At 44.3% G+C, this 20,127-nt stretch overlaps 1 protein-coding gene across 1 annotated transcript; it reads right to left on the bottom strand.

Annotated features, from left to right (window-relative positions):
- Window positions 1-1,571: 1,571 nt before the first annotated feature.
- Window positions 1,572-16,164, bottom strand: POGLUT1 (protein O-glucosyltransferase 1). The gene is made up of 11 exons (XM_054388930.1): window positions 16,080-16,164; window positions 15,491-15,581; window positions 12,281-12,424; window positions 11,735-11,870; window positions 9,217-9,338; window positions 7,483-7,542; window positions 5,981-6,080; window positions 5,176-5,234; window positions 2,942-3,109; window positions 2,357-2,413; window positions 1,572-1,728 (listed from the first exon to the last, which is right to left on the bottom strand). The coding sequence occupies exons 1-11, from the start codon at window positions 16,162-16,164 to the stop codon at window positions 1,572-1,574; spliced, it is 1,179 nt and encodes a 392-aa protein (XP_054244905.1).
- Window positions 16,165-20,127: the final 3,963 nt, after the last annotated feature.

Genomic DNA, 20,127 nt, shown 5'->3' on the forward strand with positions numbered 1-20,127 from the left:
TGTCTCTTCATCAACTAAAAGTACAAACCCCGAACACCCCTTCCACTCTTGCACAGTTCTCGTCCTCAAAGCCAAGATAGTCCTTGGAGGCTGGGATAACCCAGGTGCCTGTAATCAGCACGTTGTTCTGACCACCAGTTGCTTCCCCGGTGCTTGAGGCAGCTGCACTGCTGCACCAGTGCTCGGGAGTGCTGCGAGGCCTGTGTGAGCACAGATGTGTGGAGGTGCCCTTAGTGTTACTGGTCCTTGCAGTGTTCTCCTCTGATTCAAACTGATTGCAGAAGACACCATGAGCTGTTGCTATCATTCTTTTCTATTAATGTGCTACTTCCTAAGCTGTGGGGCTGCTTTATCATCAAAGGTACTCACTTGGGAGGCAACAGCACTCCTGGGATCTCATGCTGCTGCTCACACCCTTCTGAGCATCTGCCTGATTGCCAGAGAAGATGCTGCTGCCTACCTGGCATTTCAAGGGCCACAGTATTTCAGAGACACCACTTCCTCTGGGCTGAGCAGCTGTAGTGAGCATATAGTGAGCACAAGCAACCTGTGACTGAACTCAAAACCAGCAATGTGAGGACTAGCTGCCACTGTGTGGCTGAAGACATTCCCTCAACCAGACTGATAGAGGTGAGGAATGTCAAAACAGTGGGAAAGAAAAGCACATACAAGGTGAGCAGATGTGTTAGCAGTCTTAAAAAACAAACAAACAAAAAACCCCAGATAATCTAACAACCCCCCCAACAAAACAACTTTAGAAAGATTACAGAAGGAGATCACAGCAGAGAACCTGTGAATATCTGGGGAAAAAAAGAACTGACTTTACCTCTGCATATGCTTTCTCTAGCCTGTTAAGTGTCTGGCCAGCTGACCAGCAAGAGCTTGTTGACAGGGGCTCAGTTCTGCATGGCTGTGCGGACACCTAGCTCATCTGTTGAAGGATCTCAGTTGCCAACTGTTTGTTTGCTACTCAGGCTTAGCATGCTCCCCTATGAGGTAGGTAGTTTAATTGTGCAAGGATCCATTCAATGGCACATCAAAGCTTTGCCATCAACCTCTAAGCTATCTAAAAAGTTAACCTTAAATCCCAGTACCTGCTTCTGTCAGAGAACACCTTAATATGCCAAGGTGAGAAAGCATTGACCATGTGCCAAAAAAAGAGGTCATCTATCTGCCAGCTGAGTGTAGCTGACAATCTGTATTCCTTGCCCAAGAATGCAGAGGACTTGGTGAAAAGTCCAGAAAAATTAACAGAAAGGCTTCTCATTGACTGAACAGGATTTAGGCTCATTCTGAGGCAGGTAGTAATTACGTCCCAAATGCTAACCACTCTCTTCCAGGAACGACCACAACCATCCCATTAAACAGCCATAATCAACTTTCTCCTGGGTATTCTTATGGCAACAGTATAACCGTATCCCACTCTATGGGAGCAGTTTCAAAGCTAACCTACTGCTGTTCTCTATAGTTCTAGCATAAAGGATAGTAAGTCTGAGGGAACAAGAAACAAGATACACTGATCTTCAGATTTCCACCAAGATCAGTTTGAATTGAAAAGAACAGAGAAGTCTCTACAGTTCTGTTTTCATCCATCCAGAAGTGATCTCGCTGTAGCTCTTCCTCCTTTTCACTTTGTAAGTCAAGGCTTGGGAATATTCAGACAGCAGATGCTCCCAGTAGCAAGAGACATCCTCCATCTTCAAGTGTTCAGTGATGAATTGGCGTCCCCTAGAGACACACACCACACAGTCAGAACCAATTTCTAGTTCCTACAAGAGCCTTTGGTTTTGTTTCATATGTATATCAACTTTCACTCTTCTGAGTTTCCAGTGACAAACAACATGCACTGCTCTGTAACTATTTTAATTTCACAATTTTCATTCACAGTCACAGCTCTGACAGTTGCAGTGCTTTTGTCATCCTTAAGATGGTATTTGTTATCTGAGATAATAAATATCAGATTTCACATATCAGATACAGCCTGAGCAGCACTGATGCATGCTGCTTCAGAAGCCACTTGCTGCCAGCAATACACAATGCTTGCAATACAGACACAGTTCCCAGGGGTCAACTCACCTCATACTGAGACAAAAGCTCCCGATTTCTGATAGTTTTCAGTGGGGCTCTTGACACGGGTCAAATCTGAACCAAAGACCTAAGCATATCATCTGGTTCTCCCCCTTGCTTGTTATGAGTTCTCCAACCCTCCTGCCGTTATTGCAGAAGATCATTTACACTGCACCCTATTAATAGTAGAATGTCTTTGATAGGTAAACCTCACGAAGGCTGTGTAAGAAAATGCTTTGGAAGAAGACTGCTTATAGGAAAGGAGAGATAGAAAAGATACAGAACTTACCTCTCTGAAATTTCTTGTGCTATGTCATCATTTTCCTTTACGAACTGCAACAGCTCCCTTAAATGAAGGTGAAAAAGATGCTATGAAACTACTAGCTCAATGGAGAACATCGTCCCTTAGCTAAACTGTTGTAGAGGATGAGATTAAGGATCCACAACTAAGCCAGGGACTAGTGCTCCTCATTTCAGAGCACAGAACGAACATGCCCTTCTCATTTGTTCTGTATCGGTTGGGAACACCATGCTGAAATTTGGGAGCTAACATTTTTTGGCCCACTTGTAAGTTCCTTTTCCACCCTTATTTGCACTGCAGGGCTCACTTGCAAATCCAAGTGCCTAGTGCCTGCTGATTTCAGTGCGGGTGACAGACCTACATACCCCAGTGAGACTGTACTAATATGAGCACAGGATTCTTTGGGGTTAGTAAAAAAAGAGAAAATAATATGATCTCCAAGAGCCTTTGTCTAGGAGATGTCTAGAAGAGGAGACACTTCTTCATGCAATACAAACCAAACTGCCTTCCCAAACACAGCATTGTTTTCCTGGGACATGTGATGCTCTGCTGAGCACACTTGGGATCTCACACCTGATGTTAGAGAGGTCTGACTGGACTGGGATGTAGTGGACCCAAGGCTTCAGCTGCGGGTAGAAGAACTCCAACCACTCTTCTCCAACATGAAAGACGAGTGAACCACATAAGAAAAGGTGTTTCAAGCGGAAACTGGCAGCCACTCCCCGGAAATTAAACAGGTACCTTTAAAAGGATAAGCAAAGAGAGGGACCTGATTACACCTGGCATTTTGTGAGGAAACACACTAAGAAACTGGGCTTTGAGTAGCAGTCAACCTTCCCTTACAGCTGAGGGGGTCTCCCTCACACTGAAGGAGTTGCTAAAGCAAAGGGAAGACATCTGAAGGTCCACACAAAGGTGAGCTGAAGTCAGGGATGTGTTGGTGGAGTTCTTGCTGTCTGTCAGAATTGAGGGAGAAAAATGAGGCATGAGGCTTTACTTCTGATTAGACACCTGCCTGTGACAAAACAAAGGAGGCCCCACGAACAACTGCCAATAAGGCATGGAAGGTCACCATGTATATACTGATCCTGCAACTCCACACTTCAGAGACTCTGTTACCACAAGGAGCTTTTTCTCAATTCTCTCTTGCCTTACAGTGAGCTTTTCTGTTCATTGTTCAGCTCTGACAGCATCTAGCTCAGTTTGGTTTTGTTGTGCTTTTGTTTTTTCCTCTGGGATTCTGCTTTAATCTGAATCTAATTGTTTCATATTAACTTGGGAATGCAACCCTAGGAGATTAAATAGGCTAGCACACAACAGATGGACTTTGCAGATAGCAAAGAATCCACAGTTTTGTTTTCAGTATTTTCTGCCAAGTTAGTAAAGTGGGCTTGACTGGTGGCAGATTTCTCTTAGCTATATCTCAGAGGGATGTTTGTTTGCTTGCTTGCCTGCTTTTTTAAACCCACATTTCTCCAATTATATGGAAAACTGTTTTTCCTGTGGGCAAAACCCCTCAGTACATAAAACTAATCTTTGAAGTCAAAGATTCTGGGCTGGGGGAAGGGAGTTCTTCCTTTAATGAAGCTATTTTGGGTGAAATGGGAATGATATATTGTATATATTTAGGGTGAGATGGGAATTATAGCTAAACTTAGTTCAGCAGTAAGTCGACAAGGAGTAAATGTAAAATTGTTTTGTATTCTTTATATTACCTAGGAGCTCAAGGCAAGAATGAGGAGATCATTGCTTTAGGAACTCAAGACATGTAGAGATGTAAGATGAACAGTGGTCTGGAAGCAAAGGAATGCCACTACCCAACTCCAGACACAGCTCCCACCCACTGTGACCTCAGCCCAGTCACTGAGTGCTGCCCTCAGACAGCCTGCTATAGCTTCCTACACTGCAGGAAGCAGCAAGAAGTTCTTACTGACCCCTATCAGACCCTGGGCTACAACAAAGCATGTGAGAATGTCTCAGCCTACATTATATGAGCAGCTTAGGAGGCATCATTTGGGAAGTCTATGTGTAACAGAAGGGAGAAATCTGGGCAACAGTCTAGTGAAATATAAAATGAGACAAGTCAATCACATTTACACAAAATCAGAGATCCAGCCAAATGACTGAGTTCTCATATCAGCAGATTCTAGCTGACAGAATCCTAACTAGGTAATTTTAAAAGGAAAAGAAAAAGCGAAACATCAGACATGCAAGTGCATACACACTAGGAGTTTATGGTTTTTAACACAGAAACCCACCAAAATATTATACCAACCCCATCCCTCCAAAAGCAGCTTAAGAAAAAAAGTCTTTGCAAAGCAAAACCATATTCTCCCAAACCTACAAAGTGCAAATCAATACTACATCTATTCAATCATATTTCAGGTTCTCTCTTTTACTATATTCATCTAGTAGCAACACTTGCTCAAGTATGCACATGAAGACATGGTTCCTTAGCTCCTTATGTCTTTGAAGACAGTAATGCTAACGTTGTAGCATCAAAACCCCCCCAAAATTTTGAATCCACAGCTTGTAACAGAAACAAAACTGAGAGAAAGCCTTCTGATTAAAAAAAAAAAAATGATACATTTATTACTTTCCTCAAAACACTTTTGTTTCTCCTGATCTGACAGGGCAAAGCTGACACTGAAAGAGGCAATGCTAGGCTCCCATAGCTTACACAGGTTTTCTTATCTGCATGGAGCTTGTTACTGGAATTAGGCATTAAAATAAAATGAGACCTTACATCATGTAAGGAAAGAAATAACCCACAGTGCTTGAACAGCTTTACTAATCAAAATTCTTACTTGTATTTGCAGTGATCAACCAGTGGAATTTCCTTTGCAGGAGGCTTCCCTAAGGTGTCCTTAAGAGAATTTAAAACAATCAGTAAGCTTTATATGGTGAGTTCATACTTGTTTTCCTTCTCAGTTACAAACAAAGCTACTTCCGAGAAAACCTTCTCTGGTGGGCTTTTAGAAGCATTATGAAGAATTCTCAGCCCTTCCAATAAGAAAAAGTTTGGTAAATTACATGTTGCCTGTAAGCAAATGCCAGCACAAACACATTAAAATGATAATGTTTAGTTGGCAGCTACAGAACGGAAACACCCTGGGACAATGGGCTATGTGAAGCCCAGCGTAACTGGATTAGCCAACACCGTCTGGAGAGAGCTGGACTGTAGAGTAAAACTACTACTAAAACTAAAATGTTATCAGCAACTGTTATCAGAAAGTTATGAACAAGACCAAGAAACAGAGATGACAAAAAGGTTCAAAGAGGCTGACACCACCACACAGGCAGCTCACAGCTAGAAGGTGAAGACTTGGCTAATTCTTTTGTAACCGAAGAGGAGGGGATTGGCATAGATCTGTTTTCTTACACGTGCTGTTTCCCTGAACAAGAAGTGTGAATGGAAGAAAATGTTTTGCCTGCCATGCTCTGTAGACTCCCTCATTTTATCCATCAGAGAGGAGCAGCCATCAAGGAAACAACAAGCTTCCTGCTTTCTTGAGGATCACTAACAACTCTTCAACAAGATGCTTCTCAATTATCTTGCAGTGCTACCCTCTCTGGCCTTCACACTCAGAAAACAGAAAAACGCTCACGCACCTTTTCAGATTTCCAAGCCTGGTTTTTAGTATACTCAGCATCCACAAGTTCTGGGTTTTCTCGAGACAGCAGAATGAGGGGATCCCTCTCAGGGCTTGTTCTGCAAAACAAATGCTATCAGTAATTGCCAACACACAAGCTAACACAGCTAACAAACTACAAGACTCAGGACTCTGCTTCTTTATGAGGCTGACCTCCCTATGTGCCTGTATTAGCAGAAGAGAATGAATGAGTTGTGTTCACCAAAATGATCTGAGGCCATTTTTCTTTATTTCAATTATTAAATATTTAATAACATTATTCAACCAATTCCCAGGACAATTCAGCAGAAACATTGCTTCCTTCAGACTTTATCCTGACAGATGCCAAATACTTGAACTCCTTTCTAAGTCTAAGAGCGGCTCAGCATCTTCAGCACAGATCCTTCTAGCGCTGCCTTAAAACACTACTGATAAACACATCCCCAAGACTCACTTGCTATCTCCTGAGCCTGCCTAGTCAGCTATCAAATCCTTCCCTGTTGGGGATGGGGGAAAAACAAAGTACAGTTTTTTTTAACATTGTGTTCAGACTGTTGCTGGAGAGATGACAAAAATAATCTACTCTCACATCCACTCAGGTAATGTAGATTAAAAAATACTTTCAATTCAGTGTTGAGCACTTACACAGCAAAGTGTTAACATTGGCAAGAAGCGTGCACACCAGTGTTAAATCTTTAAATTTGTATCATGCACCTCTGCAAGTCCCTTCACAGAACAAAAGAAATTGGTTCCTAGTGTGACAGTTTTATTAAGTAATAACAACGTGTCCTGGTTTTCTTGGGACAGAATCATAGGCCAGACATGGGCTGCAGGCTGCTAGCAGTTTCGAGTCAGCTGGGACAGCTGACATGAGCTGCCTCACAGGTGTATCTCAGACCATAAACATCACACTCAGTAGAACAAGGGGAACTTTGCTGATGTTCAGGGTTCCCACTCCTTGTCTTCCTTCTCCCCATGGATGGAGGGGCTTTCTTGCCATTCTGCTCCTGAGGACTAACTTCCCATTTATTGTGACCACTGCACCTTCCCTGGGCTGAATATAACTTTGTATGTTTTATATTGGCATTGGTATTGGTTTGGCTTCATTAAATCATTAAATCTCTTTTTATTTCAATCCATGGGACTTCTATCCTTTTCCTGATCCCCCTTCTCTGCTGGGGAGGGGTCACTGGGTGATAGAGAAACTGCTATAGTTTAGCCCAAGGTAGAGTAATAGCCTAAACGTAGGCACATAACAAATCCACAGCTTGTATTTCCAATACTAGACTTACTATATTAAAGTAGTTGCAAATGGAAATTCTTATGGAGAATCACTAAGGGTGTACAAAATGTCCTGCTTTCCTTACTTATAAAAAAATACATTCTGTGTTACATTTGTTTTGGCCTTGGAGAGACAGGAATTTCTTCATACAGACAGTTGTCAGCATATATTGGTTTCCTGGTACAGGAGAACACACTCACCTGGATCCTCGGAAATATCCTTTAGAGATTTTTTTCACCCAAGGCCATTTTTCTGCAGATCTGAAAATATTGTTTAGACATGACAATAAATGATTCAGTGTAACCACGAAACAGCACCCTCTTCACAGCATGATCTCCTTTTATTATTCTTCATTTTTGATGGAAATTACTTTCTTCATTATATAGCAGAAAAAACTCTTAGCCAGGTCCAATGAAAAAAAGCTTTCCTGTGAGTACTGTGTTTAAGGCAACATGACATAGGCAAGTTTTCAGAATACCATTCAGTCAGAAGAATGAATTGCACACAACTTCCTCACCAAACCTTTACAGGTATTAAAATTTACCTAATATTTGAATCTGCTTTTTGCATTGTTGCTTTATTTTTCAGTATTTCACTGATTACAAACAGTGCAAAATGACCAGAGGATTTCTAACTACTGTCATTCCCCCTTTAAAAAAAAAAAAAAATCCAACCAACCACCAGCACCACAAAACCTTCACCTAGTGTTTTGCATTTAAAATGCAGGGGCTTCATTGTCTTCCCAAAAACCTTCCATTTTAAATCTAAGCAAGTCCTTCAAAACAGCTGCTCATACCACAGAATCACAGAGCATTAGGGGCTGGAAGGGACCTTGAAAGATCATCTAGTCGAACCCCCCTGCCAGAACAGAATCTCTTAGAGTAGATCACACAGGAGTGCACACAGGCAGGTTTTGAATGTTTCCAGAGAAGGAGACTCTACAAGCTGTCTAGGTACCCTGTTCCAGTGCTGTCACCCTCACAGTGAAAAAGTTCTTCATTATGTTCACATGGAACCTCCTATGCTTCAGCTTGCACCCATTGCCCCTTGTCCTATCATCGGATATCACTGAGAAGTGCCTGGCTCCATCCTCCTGACACTCACCTCTTCAAATATTTATAAACATTAATGAGGTCACCTCTCTGTCTCCTCTTCTCCAAGCTAAAGAGACCCAGCTCCCTCAGTGTTCAGAGGATCACCCAGGGGATCCCCTGGGGAGTGATTTACACAAAGGTGGTATTTTTCTTGTACATTTCGACATTCACTCACTGCTGCATACCTTGTCACCCTCCATGGGAAACAGCCCCTTATTCTGCTAACAGTCAAAGATCCAGCCAAAAGAAAGACTCCCAGTCAGAAACGTCTTCTTACTCTCAGCCCAGCAATGATGCCTGATTCTTGGGAACTACTCCAGGTTTCTCTATTGCACAATAATACTTGGGTAAAAGCAGATCTACAGAAGGCTTTCCTTTACCCTTCCAGAAGTTTATACAAACATCCTGGAACATCCCTGCAGTTATTTAAAAAAAAAAAAAAAAATCACAGCTCCTAGAGAAGTAGTCAGAAACAAAGAAAAATATTTCCATATGCTAGGGAAGATGTCTGCAGGCAAAAAATACTTTATTGACAAACTCTATCTCACCAAAAAATGATAGTTATCTGTCCCTGACAGCATGAAGAATATGTATACTTCGTCCTCTGCATTCCTTACTGAAGTGCTGGGAATAGAGAAGCTGATTATAATTTCTACTTGCACCATCCATGGTTTCCATGGAGCATTCTTATACAGCAGTTAGGCTGTATGTAGGCAGCAGGGCAGATTACAGGCCAACAGATTTATGGTCCTGGACTTCAACATTGGCCCAATGCTGCCCACTGCTAGATGGCTTTACTGTGATTTTGTCCTCCCACACATAACCATTTCCAAACCATACCTTCTGAGGTCCTCCCTCATGAGGTCCCAGCGTCCTAAACCTGTCGGGTAAATTGGCCAAACAGCTGGTCCTCCTTCCCAAAATGTCCAGGCAGGATACATGATATCATTGTATTCAACTGTCTTAAGAAAAAGGAGAGTAATGCAAGAGTAAGAGTACTACCTACTCCGGTTTACTGACTGAGCCCACCAATAATTGAATATTCCTTCTGGGAGTTGTGCCAGCTTTCTCCCTTACTGATCCATAAGCAGCCACTAGAGTTTTGCAGTCACCACACTGTCACTGGGTTTCACATGAAGACAACCCAATATTGAAAAGTTTCAACTCTTTCTGAAAGACTATGTGTTGCTTCATGACTTCATGGGACTTCCCTGTTAGAAAATAACAGAAGAGGTCCGTGATACAGCTGCTCAGTAAATAGTAGACCACCTCAGGCCCACTCACCTTTCTAAAGGCTTGTGCCTATGCGTAGCTACAAATGGGACTTATAGACACTGTAGCAGACGTTTAGGTTTCCAACACTCCGGTTCATTCCAGCCTTCCCTGAGATCACTTCACAGCTCACTGTAGCAAATATCCAGGCCATATAAGAATTTCAGTATCTTGCTCCTGTCTGGATGCTTAAAACCCAATATAACTGGAGGGAACACCAGCACCTAAGACTAAGCCCTTTCATGAAACCAGACTATAGACTACTTCTTTGTACTGGTAATTAAAGACCTATACAATTATCCATCACCTGGAGATACTGCATAGAGTCCAAAGCCACGAGGGTATTTAGGAGGTTGGTGTACATGACACAAGGACAGGTTAAGGGAGCTGGGGTTGTTCAACCTTGCAAAAGAGAAGGCTCTGGGGAGACCTAATCACCACCTTCCAGTACCTGAAAGGGGCCTGCTAGAAGGCTGGAGAGGGACTGTTTATGAAGGCCTGCAGTGACAGGATGAGGGGCAATGGTTTGAAGTTAAATAAGAAAAGATTTAGATTGGATGTTAGAAAGTTCTTTACAATGAGGGTGGTTGAACACTGGAACAGGTAGCCCAGAGAGGTGGTTGAGGCCCCATCCCTGGAGATACTCAACATGAGGCTCAACAGGGCTTTGGGCAAGCTAACATAGTTGAGGATGTCCCTGCTCACTGCAGGGGGGGTTGGGCTAGATGACCTTTAAAGGTCCCTTCCAATCTGGGTGATTCTGATATAAACAGGGGCTCTGTTCATGCACAGAGAAGAAGGAGGTGGACTCTTTTCAGATGTGCAGAGACAGAATGGGAGGCAACAGGCTTTAGTTACAAGAAGGGAAACGTCAACGAGGTATTAGAAACATGTTTTCATTTTGACAGGTTAAACACAGTCTGTGGACACTCTGTCTTTGAGGATGCTCTGATCTGGGAAGGAAACAGCTTGCAGCACCCTGATCTAGTTGCCCCTGCTTTGAGCAAGGTGGTGTCCTGAGGTCCCTTCCAACTTCAACGAGAGTGTATGCTTTTATGATCTGCTCCTTCTCAATATTGCTATAAAGAGGTATTGATAACATATCATGACAGCTCCACCACCAGCACAGGGACACCCTTACAAGATGCAGAACTGGACAATCCTACGATCATTTATGCTTTCAGCCTTAGAAAGCACCCTGGACCAGCATTCTGGAGCCTTCTTCATTCTGGCAGAGTGATTCTAACACTGGCTGGTTAAATGTGAGCTGTGCTTGGGTTACTGGGTTTCAGTTGGGCTTTAACCAAGAACAGGATCATGAACAGGGTTAGGATTTGGTGAGGGTGCAGGACTTGATTACATTGGACGCATATTAAGGCAAAGCAAGATTAGCTGAAGCTTGAGATGTAGTGATATTTTGTTGGAAAGAATGAGATGCTGTACTACAGTCAGGTTTAACAACGGGAGAGGTAGGAGAACATACAAGAGGACTGTCAAGTCTGGGAACAGAGACAGAGAAAGCAAATGTGCCTCTATGCATGTACATTCCTCTGCATGTGTGTGCATGTCTGCAGATGGAAAACTGAATCAAGAGAGAGAGGGTTCACAGGAGACAGCAATATTACAGAAAAGAAAATAAGAAACACTTATCTGTAGTACCAAAAAAGAGTGCTAAAATATTCACATTAAATGAGATTAACTGTATGTATGACAGCTGCCTGATGATGAAAAATCCTCCACAATGCTGCTAAACTACAGCTACAATCTTAGGAGACATTTTGTAGCAAATTACAGGGATGCTGGCATATATCCCATCCAGCTGTGCATCATTCTGCACTGGAAGAGGTACTTTTTTGACCTGGAAGAGGAGCTAATGGAGGAAAATCTGTTCTATTGAATAAATAGAACCAGCCTGCCTGCCAGAAAACCAGTTTTCTGGAAGTGAAAGGAAACATGAAAAGCAAAAAACAGAAAGTAATTTTGATGCACAGAAAATCTGTGGAGAACCATCCTCAAAAATATGTTCCCAAGAGAAAGGAGGGCATGCATGTCTCAGAAATGCTCAGTTTTTAAAAGGTGTGCATACCTTACTGAAGGAGAAGACTGGGATAATAGGTTTCACCCATTTGGGAACCTGGGGGTAGTCTCGCACATTGATCACCATTTCCATGTCAGGGAGGAGGCTGATGATGCCCAAAAGGAAATGCTCAACTCCACTGCATCTGTGAAAAAATTACGTATGAGAAAGAACTTATAAGAAGGTAGAAACCTGCAGTCTTTTTCAGTCCTTTCTCTGCACATAGGCAGAAGAAATGGTGAGTCTGAGCACCACACTGTGGGCTGAGAACTGCCTACAGCAGCCTCTAAGCCCCAACACAGTACAAACACCAATGATACAACCCATGCTGTTGAATACAACCAATCAACCCTTTGTACACTTGCAACGATGCCAGTGAAGTGAAACTTAGCTTTTGCTACATTTAACTCTCACACAGAAATTTTCTAGGCTTCTGCTCTCATAAGGAGTTCAGACCTTTGAAATATAGTTGTGCTCAATGACTTTCAACTAGGCAGAACTTAAAGTACTTCTGTGTCCTCACTAGGGAGATGAGATCTTCTGCACATTTCTTACCTTGCAGGGAACATGCAGTCCTGCTCACGGTACAGTTTGTTCTTAATGATTTGGTAGTGTGTTCCCAGCTTACGGCTCACCGCATCTGATATCATCTCCTTGGAAATGCCACCTCGAAAAGGAGCCAGGTCCTGCTTCCAGACACTGAGACAAAACAATTAGCCATCACTACGTACAACATGGAGGATGCTGTGCATAAATTACTGCCGTATACAGAACAGACTTCTAGCTAAAACAAGCTCCATGCAGCTTCCAGGAGCTCTGCTACATGTGGCCTAACACACCATTTAGCTTAGGTTGCTTGGAAGAGTTGTTACTCAAAGGCCCAAACTTCACTTTGACTATCTCTGTGCTGTTAGCTGAAACAAAAAGCCCAGCACATGATTCTGCAACTAAATCAACACTGACAACTCCATTTGCTCTCCTAGAAAGCACCTTACACACTTACGGGTAAAAGCTTCCAGGTTACTTAAAGTTTGAGTTGTGAAGCTTGTACTCTGGCCTTCCACAAATGATGGGCCACACCAGGACCAAATTCCTCACAAAATGTCATGCTATTTAGGCATTTAAAAAATAACGCTGGGTGCTGTTGAAAGCCTACCCAGAAGGACAGCAACCATAACTTTATGTTACTATCACCCATTATGTTCTGAAGTAGATTTGGAGGTTCCAACCGCTTGGGAAGGCGTTCTTCCCAAAAACAGGCAGGAGATGGTGGAGTGTATGTTTAAAGATTAGGAGATGTCTTTAGGCTGTATCTGAATTGGAACACAGGAAAAAGACTGGAAGGCTAAAGTAGAAGAGACTTTTCCTTTTCATCAATATTTCAAGAGCAACGAAGATCAAAAACTCCAAACAGAGCATGCAAACAGTTGCCTGATAGGACTCATCCAATATTAAAAGCCAATACAGGTCTCAATCTCACCCCTAAAATGAGTAAACACATCTGGTACTTTTAAATAGGAGGCTTGAAGTTGGGTATTTGTGTTTCAGCATTTGGAATTGCAGTCCTAAAGGTAGAAGAGTATGTTGCCTCTTCCCTGAATTCTTTCTCCTTTAAATAAAAATGCTGCCTAATGGTGTCAAAAAAACCAGTCCTATAATCCCTGTCCATATGGCAGTGATGATTTACCTACCTGTAATGTTTGCTGCAGCCACACATCATCAGTGAGAACAGAAAGGAAGTTTGGTTTGGCTCAGTCTATGAGTCAGATCAGCCTGCATTTGTACTGCCTACAGAGGTCTTGCACCACATACAAACCTCTAGCCCTGCATGAAATTCATTTTAAGAAGATTAGGCCAGCATTTCAAGACAGAGTGCTGGCATTATGCATAACACTCCATAGGTATAAAAAAATAAACAGGACTTGGGTCTTCCTGAATGAGCTCCTCTTGAATCATGCTTTAGCTGTGTGAAAGTCACGTAGTTAAATTTATCTACCATCACTCCAGTTCTCACAAACTATGAACTAAACTTGTTAAAAAGAACACTAAAAAGTACAGCACACTATCATACCAAATTAATCTGTGTTCTGTAGCAATCTTTCTTAATCTAGCTATTTAGAACATTTTGCACATACTTAATTTCACAGAATTAACCAGGTTGAAAAAGACCTTTGAGATCATCAAGTCTAACCTCTCACCCAACACCATCTAATCAACTAAACCATGGCAGTGGGGTTGGACTAGTTGATCTCCATAGGTTCCTACCAATGCCTGCTAGTTTGTGATTCCATGATGATAGGCACATCTGCATCACACTAAGTGTCTCATCCAGTCTTATTTTAAACACTTCCAGGGATGGTGACTCCACCACCTGCCTGGGCAGCACATTCCAATACCAAATCACTCTCTCTGTGAAGAATTTCTTCCTAACATCCAGTCTAAACCTCCCCGGCACAGTTAGAGACTGTCTTCTCATTCTGTCACTGGTTGCCTGGGAGAAGAGACCAACCCCCACCTGGCCACAACCTCCCTTCATGTAGTTGTAGACAGCAATAGGGTCGCTCCTGAGCCTCCTCTTCTCCAGGCTACACAACCCCAGCTCCCTCAGCCGCTCCTCACAGGGCTTGTGCTCCAGACCCCTCACCAGCTTTGTTGCCCTTCTCTGGACACGTTTGAGCAACTCAACATCTTTCCTGGATTGAGGGGCCCAGAACTGGACACAGTACTCAAGGTGTGGCCTAACCAGTGCTGAGTACAGGGCAGAATGACTTCCCTGCTCCTGCTGGCCACACTATTCCTGATACAGGCCAGGATGCCATTGGCCTTCTTGGCCACCTGGGCACAATGCTGGCTCATGTTCAGCCAGCTGTCAACCAGTACCCCCAGGTCCCTTTCTGCCTGCCTCTTCTCCAGCCACTCCAACCCCAGCCTGTAGTGCTGTATGGGGTTGCTGTGGCCAATGTGTAGAACCTGGCACTTAGATGTGTTAAATCTCATGCCGTTGGACTCTGCCCATCCAACCAGCCTGTCAAGGTCCTTCCGCAGAGCCCTCCTACCCTCCAACACCCAGCTTGGTGTCATCTGCAAACTTACTGATGATGGACTCAATCCCCTCATCCAGATCATCAATAAAGATATTGAACAGGTTTGGGCCCAACACTGATCCCTGGGGGACACCATTAGTGACTGGCAGTGGCACCATTCACCACCACTCTCTGGGCCCAGCTCTCCAGCCAGTTCTTAACCCAGTACAGAGTGCTCCTGTCCAAGCCACAGGCTGCCAGCTTGGCCAGAAGTTTGCTGTGGGGGATGGTGTCAAAGGCTTTGCTGAAGTCCAGGTAGACTACATCCACACCCTTCCCCACATCCACCTTTTTCTTTGCCCTTTAAAAGCCTATGAGAAAGACTTGTTAGCAACATAGCACTGAGAGAGAAGGAAGAAGTGGATTGTTAAGACAGAATTGTCATTGGCTCTGTGTAGAGTTTATTGCATGACCATGTATGAAATGCTGACATAGTGTATGTTCAGTAATGGAGGACAAGGAGTATGACCAGTTTGCAGGTGAACACACTTTCTGTTGGAACTATGGAGGTCAACCTGCCTCACACAATGCCATCAACCTCCTCCTTACAAGCACAGTGACCCATGATGGCTGTGTATGTGACACCTTGGAGCCCAAGTATTCTCTAGCTAATTCCCAACCACCAGTGCTGGCAAAATAACTCCCTCTCTTGGCCAGACGCCTGCGCATTCTGAAGTCTCACCTTTGGTGGCAGCTGCAATTCTCCTTTACACACGGCTTATAGGCTTCCACAGCTTTCTTAATTTGGTCAGTTAATGTATTCCATTTTGCATCTAAAATACACAGGAAGGAAAAGTCAAAGGAATGAATCCATTAAACTACCAGAACAACCAGCAGGAGGTGAACAGCATTTCTGGTCCAGCTGGCAATAGCAACGCACCAGGATCCCATAGGACACGCCAGCACTGCTCCAGTCCCTCCGGCTCAAACGAGAGCCTGCCTAAAGCAAACAGCACAATGAAAAGCGGTGGCGGGCAAGCAGAGGTGCCACCTAAATGAGGGCAGCCGGGGACAGGGCAGTGGGGCGGGCATCCCATGACAGTCCCCGGCTGACACACTCCCCGCCCCCGTCTTCCCTTTCAGCCCAGCAGCCGTCTCCAGGTGCCGAGGGAGCTGCGCGGCCAGGAAGAGGAGGAAGCGGCGAAAGCCCCTACGACACGCTCACAGGATGCGCGGGCTCCCGCTCCAGCCACCCACCCTCCCCGCTGACCGCGAAGTGGCGTCACCCCGAAGCCTGGCCATCACGAGATGGAACTCCGAGCGTCGCCCACCTGCCTGGCCGCCCGCCGCGGCAGGCTCCAGCCGCCACAGAGCACCCGCCACCAATGCCCACAGGACCAGCGCCGCCCGCCCCATGCCGCCACCGCCGACAGCACGACTGTGCGCATGCTCGACCCGCTGCCAGCGGGCGAAGGTAAGCGGGCGGTGGTGCCCCGACTAAAGATGGCAGCGCCCACTGTCGGCCAGCCCCAGACAAAGATGGCAGCTCTAGCAGCGGGCGTTGTGCCGCGGCGTTGTCTGGGAGCTGTAGTTCCAGCGGCTGCGCCCTGGAGGTACTGGCCCGCCCCGCTCATGGGCTGTGTGTGGGGAGCCCCCCCGTGGGGAGCCACATTATGAGCGCAGGCGGGTTTTGTAGCTTACCGAAATAAAGGCACTGGCGTGGGGGAGGCTTAGAGAGGAGGAGGAGGAGGATCCTGCTCCAAATTGAGGTAATGCAAAATGATTTCTGGAATACAAGTCTTCAAAACTACCCTCAGTGTTTGGGTCAACTTAGCCATATTTGGCCAGCCTTCAGGAGACAGGCTCATAAACCTAGCCCTAGGTATAATAACCATGCTGATAAGCAGTCAAATTAATAAGTGGGGCTGGGGCTACACAGACGCTATCCTAACACAAATCCAGAGCAGTCGATCAGTGTTTCCACCCCGGGTTGAGTGTGAGAAGGCCTGCCCTTTCTCTGTAGGGTCTATATAGGCAAATGTCAACGCTAAACACTCACTTTCCCTAGTCCAAATCCAGCGATGGTTTTGGATTCCAGGAGGAGGTGCTGTGGCTGCTTGTTCATAGAAAGGAACTACGTTTACATTCAATTTCTGCCTTTAGAGTGAATGCTGAATGATTAGCCACACAAGCCACCAGCTCAACTTGTCATAAAAGCCTCTTTTGTATGAAACTGAATTGGTCCTGTAGGTTTAGGTGGAGAAATAATTACCGGGAAACAGATCAAAAAGGGGAAACATGTGCTGAGAAGGAGGGTGAATGTTTCCCAAGGACTGATAAATTCCAGAGACCAGCAGTCCTGCTGAATCTGCAAGAGCTGATAAACTCTAGGCACCAAACCTCTGCTCAGTCTGTGCAAGGCCACAAGCGAACACTGGTACCCACCACAAATTGTGTGACTGAAGGGCAGGGGCTCCTATGTGCAGATGAAGACTGCAGGATTATGTATGCATCCAGTGAAATAAATTATTTTGAGGAACTTTCTGAACACTTGCTTGGAAGCTGCTAGTATGTCTGCAGAACCCTCTAATGAGTATGCAGCTGGGCTTGTCCTTCAACCATTGCTCCAACGGGGTAACTGGGTGATTGTGTGAGTGTAGTAACAGAGAATAAGTGAATGTTGTGTGTATTACTTGCTATTAGTAGTAACAGCTTCCTAGAGTAAAAACCTTGAGTACTTCTGCCTCATCCTAAACTCCTGTTGCACAGCCAAAGAAGTTTTAAGCAAATCAGGGGAATTAATCTCTTCTTTCTATGCTCTCCTAGAGTCCTTCTGTCCCCCTTTTGATTCCCACATAGAGTCTGCTTTCTTCTTTTTCCTGTACAGCCTCTCTCACAGCTACAGTAGTCATAGATCCAAAACTGGAGGCTGCTCTGAAAACTCCCTCAAAAGTGTGAACCTTAAGTAAGATAAAAGCAAAAATTGCTTATACTCTTAGCTATCTGTATTCGCCTCCATTGGCTTCACTCAGTCTCTGCCACCTCTATGTGGCTAACCCACCCATTATTTTTAGCACACTTTTCTGTCTTCCCTCTCAGGTTTCAGGTCAGACTTTCCTGCTTCTTTCCCAGCTGACTGAATAGAGACATAAGTGCACTGTTCTGCCACCATTTTTGGTTGTTTCTCACAGTTCCCCTCTAGTCTCCTACACAGCCAGTAGAGCTGTAGTAGTTCACTCTGTAGCAAAGGTTATTTCGGGTGCTTTCTCTGAAGCAAAGAGTAGGAGTGGTAGTCAGCATAAATGTTTAATAGGCCCTGAGAGCTAAGACTTTAAGATGAAGCTCCTTTTGAAGCTACATTTACAGCCTCTGCTCTCCCAGGCTTTGTATAATGAAAGCACCCCAGGCCACTGTGGTGTGGTTTTGGCATGTGCTGTATTTCCCCCCCAAGCATCTTGGATGGTTGTAAGCTTCAGAACCCCTTGACGCTCACTTCAAACACAAGCCTTTGCCTCACCTTCTCTACCTTCTTAATTTCCTGCAAATCCAGAGCTCTGTGCAGGAGCATCTGGCTCTGATCTTTGATACCCTCCCTCAAACACAGTCCCTCCCTCATTTTTTTTTTCTCTGCCAAATCAAGCAGAAACACCCACAAATTTACTTTCATCATGTTCCATGTGCCTGGAGTGGAAAATCGCTTAGCTCTAAGTCTGGTGTCCTTGCTTTACATATTCAGCACAGGTTAGAAGAAAGGTGCTTGGGAAAGAGTTTGGTACTGGAAGCTGACTTTAAGACTTGACTTACTCTCAGAGCAGTGGTCTGACTTTTCTGATTGCTACTATCTGCTTATGCAGCAGTGCCAGTGGGGGCTTTTCTCCTTTAATTCATTCTTTTGTGCTAAAAGGAAGTCCTAGCACACATGAGGAGTTCAGTTCCTGAACTCCTTGAATAGTGATGAATTTTTCATATGAAGAATAGCCATCCTACCTGCACTGAAGTTCTCCAGAAGTATGGATAACTAGAAAAGTTTTATGTGCAGGTGGAAAAGGTGGTTCTAGTAAAAGGGGAAATACCCAGGTATTATAAATAAAATTTCCAATAGCTGAGAGAGACCTCATAGCTCATAGCTTTCATGCTTGATCATCAGTGAGGCTGGGCTCCTGCAAAAGGCTTAAATAGTCTCAAAGCTCAGTGGAGAGAGGAAGGAAGTTACTCATGATACGGAGGTTCAAAACCCATGATTGATGTTATCAGGGCTTCTGGGACTGAGCCCAGTCTTTCCTATAAGAAGCCACACAGATTCCAAAGAATCAAAATTATTTCCTGCTGGTGAGCATCTCATGGAGCTTCTGAGCTGTGTCCTGTAACATGCAAACCTGTGGAATTGTCGGGCTGTGGCTATTGGGATTCAGGAAAGCTGGCCACATCTACAGTATGTGGTTTGGGGATATTTGGTATTGAATATTCAATTATTTTATGGAAAAGAGGCTAATTATGAAGCTGTTATGGCAACTGGAGCACTGCATGAGAAGTGTAGTATCAGACTATGACTCTCAGTAAGGGCTGGGGTCATCAAATAAAGCTGCAACTAAGATGCTACAGGACCTGCAGAATCGCTGAGTTGGACTGGGAAAACAAATGCAGAAAATCCCAGGTTTTGGTCTGGTTGAAACCCCATTCACTTCTGCCACTGAAGGAAGTCAGTTACCCAGCCTTTGGCCCAGCCTAAGGGTTTGTGAAGGCAATGGGAAGACTGGGAAATACAAGAAAAAGTGGACAAGGCATCTGTACCTCAAGCCTGAGGTCAAAGTTTAAGTGCTTGTTCATGCTGTGGGAGCAACACAAACCAACATTTGGTGCTAGAGAGAAGATGCAAGAAATGCAATGGTTTCATCCCTTGAGAAATTTGTATATGCCAAAGGGTGCCTGTGCTCATGACAGTGATGATAGTATTATAAAGAATTTTAGCAACAGAGTGTAGCAGCCCCAAAAGGGAAGAGGGACACCTGTTTAGTGTGAGCTGTATGGGTAAATGCACATATAAACATGGGCCCAGGTACGTGTTTAAGCCTTTTTTATGTATCCCTAAAAAAGGGAGCAGGCAAACCTGTCTTTATTGGAGGAATTAAGAAAATGGAAGATTCTTGCCCAGAAGGATGAACTGAGGGCTTAAAAGTTATCCAGACCCCCACAGAAACAGCAGACTGGAAAAGGCATGGATTCGTAATGGTGGAGCATGGAGAGATCCGATAGATTTGGGAGGTTGAAAGCCCTTTGTCTCACCAAGAGGATGTATTCAATATTTGTTCCCATTTCCTTTTGCATCTCAGTCACAGGGAACTAACACAAGCTAGAATTGACTATATTCCTATAGAATAG

Source organism: Indicator indicator, chromosome 1, assembly GCF_027791375.1.
Source record: "Indicator indicator isolate 239-I01 chromosome 1, UM_Iind_1.1, whole genome shotgun sequence".
In the NCBI taxonomy this organism is placed as follows: domain Eukaryota; kingdom Metazoa; phylum Chordata; class Aves; order Piciformes; family Indicatoridae; genus Indicator; species Indicator indicator.

What these genes read in the sequence shown, in the direction of transcription:
- POGLUT1 (XM_054388930.1), bottom strand. Translation starts at nt 16,164, where the DNA reads ATGGGGCGGGCGGCGCTGGTCCTGTGGGCATTGGTGGCGGGTGCTCTG. An exon ending in AATTGCAGCTGCCACCAAAG is followed by an intron (nt 12,425 to 15,490) that starts GTGAGACTTCAG and finishes GTTTTGTCTCAG; the next exon opens with TGTCTGGAAGCAGGACCTGG. An exon ending in CAGTCTTCTCCTTCAGTAAG is followed by an intron (nt 9,339 to 11,734) that starts GTATGCACACCT and finishes CTTTTTCTTAAG; the next exon opens with ACAGTTGAATACAATGATAT.